The following is a 17,488-nucleotide window of genomic DNA, read 5'->3' on the forward strand; positions in this document are numbered from 1 at the left end:
GACTGGCCAGGAGAGCTTGTCGGGGAGGAGCCCTCTTCCTTCCTGCCCCTTTCAGCTGGGTATCAAGATCTGAGACCAGATGTGTGGCCGAGTGACTCAGCCCTTTCCTGCCTGGAAGCTCCTCCCTGCCTGCCTCACCAGGCTGGGCCAGGGAGGGTGAGACAGCAGATTGGAGGTGGGGATGGCTGGTCCCGAACAACCTCAGGGGAGCGGTGAGGACAGGGTGGGGGAGGGAGAGGAAAGGATGAATGAGGCTAGTGTAGCTTGGCCTGCAAGATGGGGATGGGATGGAGGAGAGGGTTTGATTGCGGGGCTGTCAAGGAAGAGCCTGAGGGTGTCCTTGAGGCTAGTTGCTGACTCAACCTACAGTGCTCATATGCTCACCGCCCCCACCTGCTTGCATCCCTTCCCCAATATTTCCAGGCCAGCCCCAACCTGTTTGCCCCGCCCTCCTAGGCCTGCATACCGACGGGATGCTCCCTTCCTTCCCTGTTCTCTCCTTCTGTTTCTAGCCAACCGCCTCCACTTTCTCACCTCCCACTCAGGCAGGTCCTATTACGGACTCCCGGAAGCACGTGGAAGCAGCTCTCTGGAAGGTTGCCTCTTAGTTGCTAAATCCCTTGCCCAACCTTGATCTCTCAGGGACAGTAGGCACTGTTGACCTGGCCCTTCTTGGAACTCTTTTCTTGGCCTCAAACACCACCCTGCTGGTTTCCCTTCTATCTCTTGAATGGTTCCCTCTCTGATCTCAGCTTCCTACTCTCTCCCTTAAAGGTATGTGTTCTATATACTGAATCCTCCATAGTCTCCATATGGAGGCAGGATTAAGTGCGTGGACTTTGGCATCGTGTGGATCTGGGCTCAAATCCTGCCTCTGCCTTTTATTAGCAATGTAACTCCAGAAAATTACTTCTCTGAGCCTCAACTTCCTCCTCCATCAAATGAGTTGATATTACCTATCTCCTGGGGATCAAATGGGATAAGGCACATAAAGCTTTCAGCACTAAGGGACTTCCCTGGTGGTCCAGTGGTTAGGACTCCAAGCTTCCACTGCAGGGGGCATGGGCTCCTCCCTGGTCTGGGAGCTAAGATCCCAATGCTGCAGGGCGTGGCCAAAAAAAACCCCCACCTTTCAGCACTGGGTCTGGCACTAGTCAGTATTCAGTTACTGCCAGTTACTGTTAATATCTTTTCTTCCTGGTCAATTTTCCTCCCCACCCCACCCCAACTCCTACCTAGTACATATGTCCAGCTGAATGTCCTAGCAGCACTTCAGACTCCAAATGGCCAAAAGCAAAATCCCATCCCTTCTTTTTCCTCCCTAAATGCTAGCTTCTCTTCTTTTTTTTTTTTTTTTTTGGATAAAAATAATAACAAATGTTTATTAATAGCTTCTCTTCTTGATGCCCCTATTTTTTTTTCTTTTTAAGTAATTAATTTATTTGGTTGCGCCGGGTCTTATTTGCGGCACGTAGGATCTTCTTTACTACATGTGGGATCTTTCATTGCGGCATGTGGGCTCTTAGTTGCAGCATGTGGGATCTAGTTCCCTGACCAGGGGTCGAACCGGGCCCTCTGCTTTGGGAGTGTGGAGTCTTAACCACTAGACCACCAGGGAAGTCCCAATGTCCCTATTTCTGTTAGAGTCCCACCATCCTCCACTGGGCCAAGCCCTTGGGATGTCATTCATTCATTCAATGAAAAGCTATGTGTAGGGAAGACAGACTTGAAAAATCATTGTCTTTGCCTTTAAGGAGCTCATAGTCTGAGGAGGGAGACAAGCAATTTAATCCAATAAGATCTATTAGAGGTTTGTATGGAGAAATCCATACAAACAAACCCTTACAATCCAGGAAGCCTTCCTAGAGGAGGGAGCATTTGAGTTGGCACTCGCAGGCTGAGTAGGAGCTTGAAAGGTGAATGAGTCAGGGAGAGCTGAGGAACCAGCCACGGGCAAAGGTGCAGCAGTGTGAGGTACGAGAGAGCAGAGAACGGCCAGGCCCTTAGAGCTGGAGGCTCGTGGTTGGGTTTATTTATTTAAATTAAATTAATTAATTAAGTTAAAAATTTTTTTAAATTTATTTATTTTTGGCTGTGTTGGGTCTTTGTTGCTGTGCGTGGGCTTTCTCTAGTTACAGCGAGCAGGGGCTACTCTTTGTTGGGGTGCGTGGGCTTCTCATTGCATGGCTTCTCTTGTTGCAGGCATGGGCTCTAGGCGTGTGGGCTTCAGGAGCTGTGGCATGTGGGCTCAGTGGTTGTGGCTCGCGGGCTCTAGAGCGCAGGCTCGGTAGTTGTGGCACATGGGCTTAGTTGCTCCGTGGCATGTGGGATCTTCCTGGATCAGGGCTCGAACCCATGTCCCCTGCATTGGCAGGTAGATGCTTAACCACCTGAGCCACCAGGGAAGTCCCTAAATTAATTATTTTATTTTGGGCCGCACCATGTGGCTTGTGGGATTTTAGTTCCCTCACCAGGGATTGAACCCAGGCCCTCAGCAGTGAAAGCGCAGAGTCCTAACCACTGGACCACCAGGGAATTGCCCACGGTTCAGTTTAGAGAGCTCACTTGGGGCAGCAGGGAGGACTGCTGGGAGGAGGCAGAAGCGGAGGCAGCAAGGAGACACAGGAGGAGGGTTAGGGTCTGAAAGTTTACCCCTGCTTTGCTCTGCATGCTCTGTGCAAACTTGGGAAAGTCACTCGACCTCACGGAGCCTCCATCCCTCATCTGTCAAATGGAGATAATAATAGGCACCCGAGGATGTTGGGGAGGGCTGGATGAGCTAATGGAAGGGAAAGTGCTGGACAAATGCAAGCTGTTGGTGTAAAATATCCGCCAGGGCAGGCTGTGTTCCAGCCACGCCCCACCTCAAAAATGGCCTCCTTCAGTCTTTTCTGAGTCAGCCCACATCCTCCCTGGCTCTGAGGTGGAGGATAGGATTCAGGGGAACAGATGCGCACACAGCTGACTCTGGATCTTGGCTCACTGGCTGTGTGACCTCAAACCAGTGTCTTTCCTACTCTGAGCCTCATTTCTCCAGCTGCAAAAATAGGGTTGAGAACCTAACTGCAGGGCTGTTGGGAGGATTCCATGGCACCTGGTAGGTGATCATTAACTGTATAGTTTCCTGTCCCCTGTTCTCTGGTCCCCTTGTCCAGGGCCTGGCACCAAGCTGAGCAAAGTGGGAAACAGTAAATATTTAATAACAGATTGGCTGAGAGCTCCTGATGGGAGGGACATGTGGAGGAGCCAGAGGACACCTGCTCCCCTAGCAGGGTCTGCACAGATGTCCCTGAGACCTAGGGGCAGACACATCCCAATCTTGAGGGAACTCTTGCCTTCAGTGACTTCCTGGGGAATCCCATCTAGCAGGGGTCCTCCCAGGGTACCCCAGTGTCTCCTCTCCTATCCTCTCTTATTCTGTCGCAGCAAAATGGATGGGGACCTCATTCAACAACCGTTCACTGAGCCCCTCCCCACTGTCCAAGCCTGTGCCAGCACCAGAGGTTCAGAGACAAAGGAGGCCAGGAAGAGTCAAGGAAACCTGCTCTCCAGGGCTTCTAGCTGGGAGGGCAATGGAAACATGTTTGCTATAATGTGGTTGTATGTGATGTGGCCAAGGACTGACTTTGGAGAAAATCAGACCTTAAAGAAGGGACTCAACCTCTCTGGGCCTCCATTTAACCATCTGTAGAATGTGGACAATACTTCTTATCTCTTTAGGGCTGTTGTAAAGATTAAGGGAGGCAATTATATAATACACTTAGGGCAAGCCCTGGAAGCTGGTCAGTCCAGCAGCAGAGATGCTTTGACAGTGATGATTGTAAGTCATGGTGGGTGTCTGCTGAGCACACTGTGGGGCAGGGGGGAATCTGCACGGGGGAGTCAGGGAAGGCTCAACAAGAGGAGCATTTGGGCTGGTCCTGAAGGACAAGTACTTTGCCAAATGCAAAAATGGGGAGAGGGGGCTTCCCTGGTGGCGCAGTGGTTGAGAGTCCGCCTGCCGATGCAGGGGACACGGGTTCGTGCCCTGGTCCGGGAAGATCCCACATGCCGCGGAGTGGCTAGGCCCGTGAGCCATGGCCGCCGGGCCTGTGCGTCCGGAGCCTGTGCTCCGCAATAGGAGAAGCCACAACAGTGAGAGGCCCGCGTACTGCAAAAAAAAAATTTAAAAAATGGGGAGAGGGAGGTCAGGCTGGAGAGTGAAGGGCCCTAGGTGTCCAAGAGGCTGGGATTTACACTGGAGTCAACAGGAAGGGATTTAAGCTGCCAGAGGGACAAGATCCAGATATAGCATCAGGAAAGGTCCCTCTGGGGTGTGTGGAGAAGGGACTGAGAGGTTAGGAGACTGGGGGAAGCTGGGCTTGGAGCTGTGCCTGCATCACTTAGTCACCTGCCTGGTGCTCACCTGGGGTCAATGATTCAAAGGTTCCTATCCCAGGAAGACATCTGCCCCTTAACAGGAATTTATAAGGGCGATGCCTTTAGCTAGAGGAACCACTCGCGGGACCCAGAGCAATCAGACAGAAAGCCTGTTGGGCCAGCCCTGAGGTGCAGCCCCTCCCCCTGCCCTGGGCCTCCCCTTTGTGAATTTGTGTCTCTGTGGTTGTCTGTGGGCTGAGGCAGCAGAAAGAGTACTTTGGAGGGAGCCAGAGCTAAATCCAAATCCTGATTCTGCTAACTGGCTCTATGACCTTGGTCACATTTCTTCACCGCTCTGAGTTGGTTTTGTGGGAAATGTTCAGACTTGTAGTACTTTTAAATGCTTGTATGTAAATGCGTAGAAAAAATATATGCATACTGCCCGCTAACAGTGGTGAGGTGGAGGTGGGGAACATGTGTGAAGAGGCACTTTCACATTTTACCCTATTTATTTCTGCATTGTTTGGGCCTTTTTTTTTTTTTTTTTTTTTTTTGCGGTGCGCGGGCCTCTCACTGTTGTGGCCCCTCCCATTGCGTAGCACAGGCTCCGGACGCGCAGGCTCAGCGGCCATGGCTCACGGGCCCAGCCGCTCCGTGGCATGTGGGATCTTCCCGGACCGGGGCACGAACCCGAGTCCCCTGAATCGGCAGGCGGACTCTCAACAACTGCGCCACCAAGGAAGCCCGTTTGGGCCTTTTATAGACACATATATTCTACGTTATTGCATTTGTAAAAAGAGGGGATAACAATGTCAACTTCACAGATTGTTGGAAGGATTTTAAGAAGATCCTACAGATATAACTCCTTTCACGCTGCCTATGCAGAATTGACCCTCACCAAGTATTAGTTCCCTTCGCTTCCGCTTGCCTGAATCTGTGTTGGGTTTTGTGCATCAGTGCTGCTATTTGTAACTTTGTTTATATTTATGTGACAAGGCCTTCTGTATATCTCTCTCTGATTTATGGGCCAGTGGGTATCTGTGTGTGTTGTTTTTGTATCAGTGGATGACAGTATGAGTGTCTGTGCATCTGGGAATGTGAGCATTTGTGGATGTATGTGTGTGTGTCAGCATGTCTGTGTATCATTGGGTATGTTTCTGTACCTGTGTGTGTTTACATGTGTTTAGATATCAGGCTGTCTCAGTGTACCTGGGCGTTTATGGGTACTCAGAGGTGTCAGTGTGTATCTGGGTTTGTGTCTTGGTGTGTGTCCATGTATCTGAGTATGCCAGGGTAAACTGGTGTGCATGTGGGTCTGTCAACCTGTGTTTGTGTCCCGGCATGTTTGTGTAGGCCCTGTGTGGATGGTGGGCGTGGAGGGTCTTGCTGAGAATCCACACCCAGCTGTTTCCTTCCGATCATGGGCCCCACACATCTTGACCCATCTCCCAGCTTCCAGAAGGCCCTGAGTGTGGGCACTTCCCTCCTGGCCCTGCCCTTGGGCACAGGGCCAGCCTTGCTGCCCAGGACTGGTGGAGTGGGTGTCTGCAAACACCTGGAGGCCCCACCCAGCAGCTCCCTACAGGAAACCTTATCAGCTGGCAGACCAGGCTGGTCATGCCCCTGTTTCGGGGGTGAGAACTGAGAACTGACCGCCCTCCTTGGAGAGCAGTGAGCCCTGTGGATCTGGGGGTCAGGAAATCCTGGCTCTCTCAGCCTAGGTCAGTGTCCATCTGGCCAGCTTTTGTGCTTGTCAGATGCAGCCAGACAGTTGGGAAACAAAGCACATCTCCATGGCAACTCGCCTCTGCCTTTGAACTTGGGCAGTTCAGTGGTTTTGTGGCTCCTTCTTCAGGTCTGGCACTGGGATGGGGGTGGGCGGTGAGGATGAGTAATGAAGTTTCCATATTTGCTCGATGCATCACCCCACATACCCCAACCCACTCCAGTACCTCCACTCACACTCTCCTTTTCTAGGTGAAATCAGATATTCAGATGGGGTAACTGGTGCCCAGAGAGGGCAAGTGTCTTACCCAAGGACACCAAGTTAGTGGCAGGACCGAGATGAGAAACTTGTTAGGCTAACTTTTAACAAGCCATTAGGCTGGGCTGGCTGGATAACTCATTTCTGTGCAGACCTCAGATAAAGCTTCTCCTGACATTTCTACCAAGATGTTAAAACTCTTACCATTTGCCCTTGCTTGTCTATGAAGTGTAGTATTTTCTAATTACTGACTAAAAGAAACTGCTGCAGAAATAAACGGAACGCTGGCTCTCTGTTAAAACAATAACCACACCTGTAACTCAGGATTTCAAATTTTTAGTCCATCAAAATGTTGGCATTGTTCCTGCTGATTTATTTTGTGTTAAGTAAAGGTTATACATTTTGATTTATAAAAATAAATTCATATGTATATTGGGCTTCCCTGGTGGCGCAGTGGTTAAGAGTCCGCCTGCCGATGCAGGGGACACGGGTTCGTGCCCCGGTCCGGAAAGATCCCACATGTCGCGGAGCGGCTGGGCCCGTGAGCCATGGCCGCTGAGCCTGCGCGTCCGGAGCCTGTGCTCCGCAACGGGAGAGGCCACAACAGTGAGAGGCCCGCGTACCGTAAAAATAAATAAATAAATAAATAAATAAATTCATATGTATAAAGCATTGCTTTTATATGTTTTATCTGTCAGATAAAATTCAGGGGGCTTTTGTTTGCCGGGAAAAATAAAAGTTCCACTGCTAAAAGAAAAAGGTTGAAACCCACTTTTCTACACTGTGTACAGCTCAGAGAGTGACAGTCTGATCACAGAATAGCTGGTCAGCCTGGAAGCCTGGAGCACAGAGCTGGTGCTCAGGAGATAGTGGCTGAAAGAATGCAAGGAATCAGAATTCATTCCACAATGGAGACTGGGCAGTGGCAACAGCAACCTCTCCTTTCTCTCTGTCTCCCCCTCCTCTCTCTCTTTCCTTCCCTCCCTCAGCCTCCTAGGAGCTGGCAGCAACTCAGAGCTGAGAGCCCACAAGACTCCATCTCCATTCCACACACATCACTAACACCTTGGGCATTATTTCACCTCTCAACCCAGCAGGGAAAATGGGTGGAATTAGGCTTGGAGCCTGATTCTAAGAGATGCTGGGAGGATCAAAGAAGACCTCAGCAGGGAGGTTGTTTGAAATGCTGACAGGCTGCCACAGATGCCAGGAGCCACAGTGTCGGGGGCACAGGAGTGTCCACTGTGGGGATGAGACCTGCAGGGTCTCCCCCGTCCCCAGGTTAGGGAGGAAAGAGGTAGAGGGCATCAGACACAAGGAGCCCCTTTCTATCTTCTCCCACTGAAAAGGATCAAAGTGTAGATTCTTAGTTCATTCTGAAACAGGAACCCCTTTGAGAATCTGTTAAAGCTGTGGACCCTTTCCCCAGAAAAGATGCATACAGGTGCATTTGAAGTTAAGCAGAACATTTCTGGAGGTTCCTGGAGGCCCAGCTGTGGCCCCAGGATAAATACTTTGCTTTGTCTTAACTGCCCACCCTTGAAAGCAGCAGGGATGGAGCAGGGGCACAAAGCAAGTGATCAATTAGAAAACACGCCCCCCCCCCCCACACGAACACAAATCAGTTTTAAATTTCACCTCTGCCCAGAGGTAGCTGTGTGCCTGTTGGCAAGTCACTCCACCTCTATTTACGCTTTCTTATCCATGGAATACGAGGACTATTAATCTCTCAACATCCTCGGCTTTTCAGAACTGCTCTGCCCTCCAACTGGTCTAAGAACTGAGGGAAGCCACACGCGCTCCCACCCGCAGCTGCGTGATTTACAGACTCTTTCCCTTCCTGGTGTTCCCTGTAAAATGAGGGAGGCTCAGCCATACCTTGGCCTGGCTGCTTAGTCTGAAGTCTGTAGGTGGAGGCCAGGCCCAGTACAGGACAAAGCTGGAGCCTATGGGAGGCAGGTCTCCCAAGGGTGGGGGGTCAGGAAGTGTAGGATGGATGTGAGGGCAACATGGGGTGGTCCTGGGTTTTCCAAAAACAGAGGGAGCAGGGAATTCCCTGGAGTTCCAGTGGTTAGGACTCTGCACTTCTAAGATCCTGAAAGCTGTGTGGCACAGCCAGAAAAAGGAAAAAAGAAAAACAAAAACAGAGGGAGCAAAGCTGGATGGCCTCAGGGGCTGTAGCCCCAAGCTTGGTTATTGCTGGTTCCTCCCTGGGGACAGGCTGGCAGCTTCCTTCCTGGTCAGGTGACAGCCTGGCTCCAGGATGGACTTTGGGCCCTGCCGACAGGGGCTGCTGGGAAGTCAGTTTCCTTAGCTGCCCAGAGGACCAGCAAAGAAATGTAGCTAAGCTGAGCAGTCATAAATCCAGAGAGCAGTATTGCAGGCTAGCCCTTCCCAGCTAGCCCCGAGGGGCGCAGAAGCAGGCCTGTCCATTAGGCCAGGGAACAAGCAGGAAAGCTGGGCTGCTGGGCTGAGGGGTGGCTGGAGATGGGAGGTGAAAATGTCTGGGTGTTAGAGTTAGGAGCAGTGAGGGGAACACAGACCTGACCTCTCCCCACTCCCCTTTCCTCTCCTCTTCTCCTAATCAGGGGACCCAATCTGTGAGTTGAGTCCTCGGGGTTGTGTTTCTAGGGAAGCTTTCGCTGAGGAATTATATGAGCCACTGGCAGGGCCAACTTCATGGGCATAGTGCACACGGCCCTGCTCTCGGAAAGGCCCCATGTTTGGTTGAATGCTGTGCCGTTGCCTTCTTGAAATTTTTAATAAAGTTTGAATAAAGGCCCTGCATTTTCATTTTGCACTGGGCTCTGAAAACTGTGTAACCAGTCTGGCCACCAGGAAGAAAGGAGGTGCTGAAAGGGTTGGTGGGGGGCAAGACTGCCCAACATTCCTCTCGTGATCGCCACTTCCAAAAGCCAGAGTATGTTTGCTTTCTTCTTTCCTTCCTACCAATGCATCCAGACTATCCAACAGGCCAAGTCCCTGTGCATCGCTCTCTCTCCAAGTCTCAGCCCTGCCTATAACACTCTTCCTCTGATACTCACCAATGGAAGGAGAGGTAGGGTCCTTAGGGATAGTGCTAGGCTGGGCAGAAACCAAATGAATGGTGGTTAGATGGGAAACTGAGGCCCAGCAAGGACAGTGATCTGCCCCAGGTCCCCCAGGTGGTAGGAGGGAGGTGTCAGTGATGGCCCAAGTTTACCACAGCTGAGCCCCTGGGGGCACTCGGGGGCTAAGGCAGGTTAAGAGAGGTCACACTGCACACTAATCCTTCTATAATATAGTGAGTGTTGTCTATACTACAGCAGGGCTGACTAGGCTGGGTGAGGACCAGGAGAAAGCTATTTGACCAGGGTCAGGTTGGGTGATGAAGACAAATTCTAACTGGTGGGGTAATCATGATGCCCTTCTGGGGACCCAGAGAGGGAGTCTAAGAGCCCTGAACCCACAGCTGGACCCTAGGGCAATTTCTAGCTCCTGGGGACCAGGCAGAGACAAGACCTAGATTGTCGATCTTAGCTCCTCTGCTGCTGACCACCTCTGTGCTCTTGGGCAATCACTGTCCTCTTCTGGCCTCAGTTTCCCTTCTGTACTATGGGGGTATCACTCCCTGCCCTGCTTCCCTCAGAGCTTGTTGTGGGATCAGATGATATGAAAGTGCTTGATCAGCTATAATAAACAGCCAGAGGCCTGGAGGAAACAAGCACAGCATTTTCATGATTCTTAAAGGCTTCCTTTCCCTACCAGCTTCCTCAGTCACACTTGTCACCTGCAGAGGATCTCAAAGCACCTTATAAAGCTGTGAGTTTAATCCAAGATCAGCTCTAATCAGTGTTGAGCATCTCAGTGGAAGATTCAGACCCAGGCAGGAGTGCTCTGGGGACTCCCAGCCTGGCCCAAGGGTAAACTGAGGCACGGCTCTCCTCATCCCAGTCACCTAAGGATGAAGCAGGAACCCAGGAGGCATGGGTCCCAGCTCCACACCGAGGACTGATGGAGGCTGGGGGAAGGTGGGGTGAGGAAGGGGAAAGGAGCGAAGGGATGACTCCCAGTCGCCAGATGGGAGAGGAAGACCCACTGTCGGTCACAGGTCTCAGGTGGGTCTGACGTCTGTCTCTAGAGCAAAACCTCCAGTACTGCCAGGGTCCTGGAAAACATTCTCAGAATTCCCTTATTGCAGAAGAAGAATTCCAGAATACCCCCATCTCGTCCCGGACCAAACTCAGGGCACCAGGTTCTCTTGGGGTCCAACCCCAACATCTCTCTCCCCCATTTCCCTGCGCACCCCAACCCCTGGCTCCGTACTTCTCTGTTCGAACCCAGCTCTGCTCAGTGCCCCGGCAGGGACGGAACCTCGGTACCGCCCCCTCCCGGACCCGCCCCGCCCCGCCCCGCGACCCCGCCCTCTCGGCCCCAACCCGCAGGCGCGGCTTGGGGGCGCGGGACCACCCTCCCTCGGCACCGGACCTCTCCCTACCCGAGTCCCCGACCTCCCGGACCCGGGCCGGAGGGCCGGAGGAGGCGGGGAGGGGCCAAAGGCAGCACCGCCCCCGCCCCGCGGCCGCTCCCTCCCGGCTCCGTCCCTCCCGGCCGGCCTCCGCGCCCCGCCCGCCGCCCCGCGGCCCCTCCCGCGCCGCTCCCGCCGCCCGCCCCGCTCCTCGCTCGCTCTGCCTCCGCCGCCCAAACTTTTCTGCGGGTGCGTCTCCGCGCGGCGGCCGCCTGCCCGCCCGCCCCCGGCCCATGGGCGCCCCGCCGCAGGGGGCCTGACCCTCGCGCCGGGTCCCCCGGCCGAGCCATGGCGGCCCGCGCGCCCCCCGCCGCACCTGCGGCCGAAGAGCCGGGGGGCCCGGGCGGCCCCCCGCGCAGGAAGAAGTCTCGCTCCGGCGTGTCCGGCCTCCGCCGCGCCTTCAGCTGGCTGCGGGGCAAGCGGCGCAAGAAGGCGGCAGGGACCGAGGGCGCCGAACCGGCCGCCCCCCGGGCCAAGAAGGCGGACGACAAGGCCAGGAGGGCCAAGGGTAAAGGCCGAGGTAAGGCGGCCGGGCACCTGGGCAGGCGCCGGGCGGCGCCGAGGTTGCGGCCTGGGTGGCTCCTCTGGGGGTCCGCGGCGTGTCGGAGGTGGTGACTCCCTAGGCGCCGTTGCTTGGGGAGCGAAGAGCCCGGGGCTCAGTCCGAGTACCCCTAGTCTGGCCCGCCCCGCTCCCAGAATTTCCCAGACTTAGCCCTGCCCCGCTCGAGATGGAGAGGACCTCCCGAAGGGGGCAGGAATCCCCTGGCTTAAGCAGGAAGTGCTGGCCGCCCGGCTCTTGGGACGGTGAGGCGGTGCCCCCTTCCCCCAGTCTCACTCAGGTTCTGCCCTCTGCTGCTGAGTCAGGGGGTCAGAGTCTTGACTCTGGCCTGGGGCCAATGGGAGAGGCACGTGGCCTTGCATCTCTGGTGGGGGGGGTCCCTCTGGGTCTGGAAAGCCAACTGCACTCAAAAGGTGTTTCAGCCGTCGAGGTGGATCTGGGTTCCCAGCCCCACAGAAGACCCAGCACGGAGCATAACATGCTTTAGGTTCTTAGCAGTGTTAGCTTTTCCTACCTGGCCCCCCTCACCACTCACCTGGGCCAAACCGCAAACATCCACCTCCTGGGGTGGTGAGCTCAGGATCTGAGCCAACTGCCCCACCCACCACTCCTTCCCCCCGCCGTGGTAGAAACGGTCCTGTGTTGGAAGTGTGCTTGCAGATGGGGGAAACAGGCCCAGGTTAATGGAGAGGCTGTACCTGGGGCAGCGGTGGTTACCTGAAGTACTACAGCTAATTCCCTGCCTCTAGGCTCCCTCTGGCCTGATGGATGGGCAGCCTGAGGGGAGGGGTGGCTGATCTGGCCCATCCCTACTGGAATCACTTTTCTTTTGGCCGCTTGCTTTGTTCTTCCCTCATCTTCCTCTCTGTTTCTGTCTCCTGATTGAGGTGGAGGGCATGAGTCTCTGCAAGAGGGTGGGGCTCCCATGGGGCCAGCCGTCCTAGGAAGTCTACCTTTCCTGCGCTCCTGCTGCAGTGCTAGAGGTGAGGAAATGGCGGTGTGTGCAGGCCCATCCCATTCCGCCTGTGTTTACCCGCCCAGTGTCCTTTAACCACCTCCTCTGGAGGATAATTAGATGGAACACTTTAGGGGTCAGGAAGAGGGTGAAAGGCCTCTTGTGTGATTGCATCCGGCCTGATCTTCCTTTTGGATATGGGCCCTACTCCCCTGCAGCCCAGCCACAAACAGAAGTTGGGTGCTGGGGCTGAGATGACTGGGCCAGGCCCCATGGGAAGGTTTGCATGAGGGGTGTTTCCAAGGGCTCTGCAGTCCCCACAATACATGAAGTCTGTCCCAGGGCTGCCCCACTGGGATTCAATCTGAAGTCATCCCTACCACACTCAAGGGGGCATGGGTCAGAATTGCAGCAGGATGGATTGTGGTCAGACTGTCAGGATTAGAGATAGAAGGCTAGTGGCGTACCCCAGGGCAGTGGACACTTTTCCTCTGGGAGATCAGCCTGGGGGCAGGGGCTGGAAAAGCTGACTCTGTAGGTCCCTGCTCTGACAGTCTGGGTTAAGGGTCATTGGGTCAGTGGCAGGCCTCCCCCTGCCTTGTGTTTGGTATTGGGTAGCACTGGGCTTTCTGGGCAGCAGGTCGACCTGATTTGGGACCACGTGCACGGGCAACACCTCCCTGCCCCTGGCTGTTGTTTCCCCAGGTCTGGGGGTGGCCGCAGGTATGTCTGGAGGAAGTCCTGCTTCGTTTTGCTCCAACCTCCTATTATTCCAATTGTTTCCTTGTCACCTGCCTGGCCAAGCTTCTTTTCTGTTTATTAAGAGAAATAAATCCAATCTCTCTAATCTCCACTGGCACCGCTGGTCAGGAAGGGAAAGCCCAAAGAAGGCTTAACTCTTTCTGGGGAAAATGTTTAGAATGAAGATTGGGGGAGATGGGGAGGAGGCACACACAGAAAATTCCTGGGAGGTCAGGGGCCTTTGCTAGGGAGGTTGTTATCTCCCTGTTCCCAGTTGCTGAACCAAAGACCCATAGATGCAGGTCTTGGCTTCTTTTTTTTTTTTTTTGCGGTACGCGGGCCTCTCACTGTTGTGGCCTCTCCCGTTGCGGAGCACAGGTCCCGGACGCGCAGGCTCAGTGGCCTTGGCTCACGGGCCTAGCCGCTCCGCGGCATGTGGGATCTTCCCGGACCGGGGCACGAACCCGTGTCCCCTGCATCGGCAGGCGGACTCTCAACCACTGCGCCACCAGGGAAGCCCCAAAGGTCTTGGCTTCTTTCATCTGAGTCCCCTACTATAAAAGGGAAAAATGAGCTTGGGATAGATTTTGAGCCTCTGTTTTCCAGAACCCCCGTGCTCCCCGCACTGCCCTGCATAGACTTAGAAAGGAAAGAGAGGAAGTCTGACATTTATTTATTATTCTGAATGTGCCAGAACCCGCCCCGCCCCGCATCCATTACCTCTATTATCATTTACAACCATTTGCAGATGGAAAAACTGAGGCTCAGGGACAGTGAGCGATTGATTTGCCCACCTGGGATTTGAATTCAAATCATCTGACTCCAAAACTGGTCCTGCTTTCATGATTCTCCCAAGGACATAGACCAGGGGGTAAGGCTTAAAGATCTTCTCATCCAACCCATTGTACAGATGGGAAGAGGCCCAGAGAAAAGTGAGGGAACTTGATAGAGTAGGAGGAGTATCAGAGTCAGGCAAATGAATGAGAGTTCACATCCTGGCCCAGCAGTTAGCAAGCCCTGTGACACTGGGCAAGCAACCTCTCTGTGGCCTCACTGTTTCCATTACTGTCTCTTGAAGAGAGGGGACCTTCTCACTGGGGTAACCTTCCGGCTGGACATATCCTTGATGGGTCTGTGAGCTTTCCAAGGTTCTTACAAAAGAGGATGTGAAAATTATTTGAAAGTGAAGTCACCATAGAAATGTGAGGGGTCGCTGTTATTGTGTTTGTGAGTTTATTCACCGGAGTTGTAAGGACCCAGTCTGGAAGGAATGGGCTTTGAAGCTGACAGGACAACTCCGTCCTGGGCCCTGGTCTGCCCCTCTCGGGCCATGTGACACCGGCAGGTTATTAACCCCTCCAAGCCTCAGTTCTGCTATCTGTAAAATAGAGAGAACAAATCCTGGCTTGACAGGGGTGTTTCAAGGATCAAATTAGAAAACAGACATGCAAGTGCATTGTGAATTGTGGAGCATGGTCCAGATGTCAGCAGGTTGCTGCTGTTGTGATGCTGAGGACTTGAGCATTAGCTAAGTTTATCCTGATTCATGTTTGGAAAACAACTCATTGGTTACACCTCAGATACTCGTGATGATGATGATTATTGAGGGAGGATCCACAGAAGGTGGAGTCTTACCTTTGTCCAGTGGAGGACTCAGGCACAGAAAAAGTAACAGACAAACAAACAAACAAACAAGCAGGAATCCATATTTTTCAGAAATATCATGTGGACTCTAGACAAGTGTGTGGGGAGGAAGTGTTTCTGGGACGGATGCCAGAACTGGAGCCTGGCAGATAATCGGGGGAGGCTTCCTGGAGGAGGTGAGCAGAGTGTGGAAGGAGGGCAGGGTGCTGGCTAATTTGAAGGGGAACATGAAGGCTGCTATGTGCCAGACCCTGGCCAGGCATGTTCATGAATGTTTTCCCTTGTTGTCCTCAACACCCTGGGAGGTGGTCAGTTACAAACATTTATAGGTGAGAAAATAGGCCCAGAGGGTGAAAGTAAGTTGGTCAAGGTCATTCAGCTTCATTCATTTGAAAAAAACATATTCCTTACTATATAGTGTCAGGTATTGGTCAGTGTAATGCAAATATTTGGGACAAGACAGGCAAGGTTCTTACTTGCATGGACATGATGAACATAGCGTAGCACTGACAGAGCCACTCAGTCTGTCTCCAGAGGCCATACTCTCCAAACAAGATAATATGAGGTTGGATGTGTTTCTGACTCGAGGAGAGTAACTGCTGTAGAGGGCACCCTGTGAGTGCAGCTGACAGATAGCCTTTGGTGAACCGGCCCCCAGGACAGCGGAACACTAGAGCACAGAGTCCTGGGGAGTATAGTCATGGGGGAGGTGGACAACGAGTTCATCCCTCCTGCCCAAGGAAGCTGCTTCCACCCACTTCCTCCCCCAAGTCAGCCACAGGACTGGAGGTGGCCATCCATGGGTTCTCCAGATCAAAGTTAGGATCAACTTTGGGGAAAGGCGTATACAGCCCTCCCGAAGGTTTCTCTCAGGCAGTGGGCAGTGGCTGGGGGGTGGGCGCTGGGGATGGCTCCGATACTGATAGAATTTAGGAGCTACCCTGCCAGGCTCAGCAGATTTAACCCCACGCACGTTGGCCACTCACTCAGGGAGAGCTGTGCTGGGCTTGGGGTTATGGAGAGAATCCTGCGTTTGAGTTCTGCTTTGCCAAGTCCTGCCTCATTCTTGGCAAGACACTGTCTGTCTTAATAAAGATGGGGTTTAATGACCTCTGACCATTAGTGGCCCTTTCTCATTCTAGAATTCTGTGAGTTTGAGAATGGTCTGGAGGAGCAAGCTGGAAGGGGGAACTGGGGGTGGGAGCTATGTTCAGGGAAGGAGAGCCTACCTTTGGCCAGTCAGATGGACACGACATCGGGACCCAGTGGTCTGGATGTCATAGGAAGGTGGGTGAGGAGGCAGGGTGAATAATGCCAACTCTCCCTGCTGAGGAAGGGGGCTGTGTAGCTCTAAAGGAAAGTGAGGACCCAAAGGCACTTTGGTTAGTGGTCACTTTGCCTCTCTGAGGTCCAGGTGGTATCTGTTTGCCTTTCAATAAACACTCCATGTATTTCCACATTCTGTGCCATTGCATGTGCTGTTCCCCACCTAGTATGTGTTTCCCTTCCCTTTTCTATCCAGTACTTCTATTCAGCCTCAAGGCTTAGTCCAGTGTCATCATCTCTGTGATACTCCTGGGGAAATTATTGCCCCCAGACTCTAGAGCAGGGTGCTCAAGAGATTTGGAGTTGAACAACATATGGTTTTCTTTCTTTTTTTAATATTTATTTATTCGTTTATTTATTTGGCTGTGTCGGGTCTTAGCTGTGGCATGCAGTATCTTTTGTTGCAATGTGCGGGCTTCTGTAGTTGGCGCACGGGCTCTAGAGCACACGGGCTCAGTAGTTGCGGTGCGTGGGCTTAGTTGCCCTGCGGCCTGTGGGATTTTAGTTCCACGACCAGGGATTGAATCCTTGTCCCTTGCATTGGAAGGGGGACTCTTTTTTTTTTTTTTTTTTGGCTGCACTGGGTCTTCGTTGCTGTGCTCAGGCTTTCTCTAGTTGCAGCGAGCAGGGGCTACTCTGTTGTGGCGTGCGGGCTTCTCATTGCAGTGGCTTATCTTGTCACAGAGCACGGTCTCTAGGCGTGCGGGCTTCAGTAGTTGTGGCTTGTGGGCTCTAGAGCGCAGGCTCAGTAGTTGTGGCACACAGGCTTAGTTGCTCCGCGGCACGTGGGATCTTCCCGGACCAGGGCTCGAACCCGTGTCTCCTGCATTGGCAGGCAGATTCTTAACCACTGCACCACCAGGGAAGCCCGGAAGGTGGATTCTTAACCACTGGACCACCAGGGAAGTCCCAGGATATGCTTTTCTGGTCACCTTCTTCTTGGGGAGGGGCATCTCAGTGTCCTTAGCCTGGGGCCTTGACTGATGTGATATGGGCAGGGCTACCTCTGCTGTGGGATACATCAGTGGGGGAGTGGTTTCCATAAAGGAGTCTGGGTCCACCTTCTCCAAGCCCCTCTGAAGTGATGAGCATTGTCTGCCTTGGGTCCAGATGGGAGAGGGGGTCTCACTAATTTATTTCACAAATACTTATTAAGTATTTAATATTAGGTAATAAGTACCTACTATGTGCCAGACTCTGTCCTGAGGATGAATGAAAGACAAGGTCCCAGTCCTCGTGAACCTCACAGTTTGAGGCGGGTAGTAGACATTGAACAAGTAATTAAGGGTCAAGAAGTGTGACTAAGGAGGGAACAGAGTGATCCCAGGGGGAGATCAAAGACGGCTTCCCCAAGAGGTGACACGAGCTAAAATGGAAGAATGAGGGGAAGCTGGAGTTGAGGGATTTGCAGAG

General features: G+C 53.2%; 1 protein-coding gene across 2 annotated transcripts in view; it reads left to right on the top strand.

The window, feature by feature from the left end:
* Positions 1-11,011: 11,011 nt before the first annotated feature.
* The window catches only part of NHSL3 (NHS like 3), a 29,028-nt gene continuing 22,551 nt past the window's right edge, over positions 11,012-17,488 (top strand). Inside the window, exon 1 of one of the 2 annotated variants that reach the window (XM_060089400.1) lies at positions 11,012-11,370. In XM_060089400.1, coding sequence (XP_059945383.1) covers positions 11,139-11,370 — 232 coding nt within the window. In that variant the 5' untranslated portion in view covers positions 11,012-11,138. The remainder of the gene's footprint in view (positions 11,371-17,488) is intronic. The other variant, XM_060089399.1, reaches the window with a different exon arrangement.

This window comes from Mesoplodon densirostris, chromosome 2, assembly GCF_025265405.1.
Source record: "Mesoplodon densirostris isolate mMesDen1 chromosome 2, mMesDen1 primary haplotype, whole genome shotgun sequence".
Taxonomy (NCBI): Eukaryota; Metazoa; Chordata; class Mammalia; order Artiodactyla; family Ziphiidae; genus Mesoplodon; species Mesoplodon densirostris.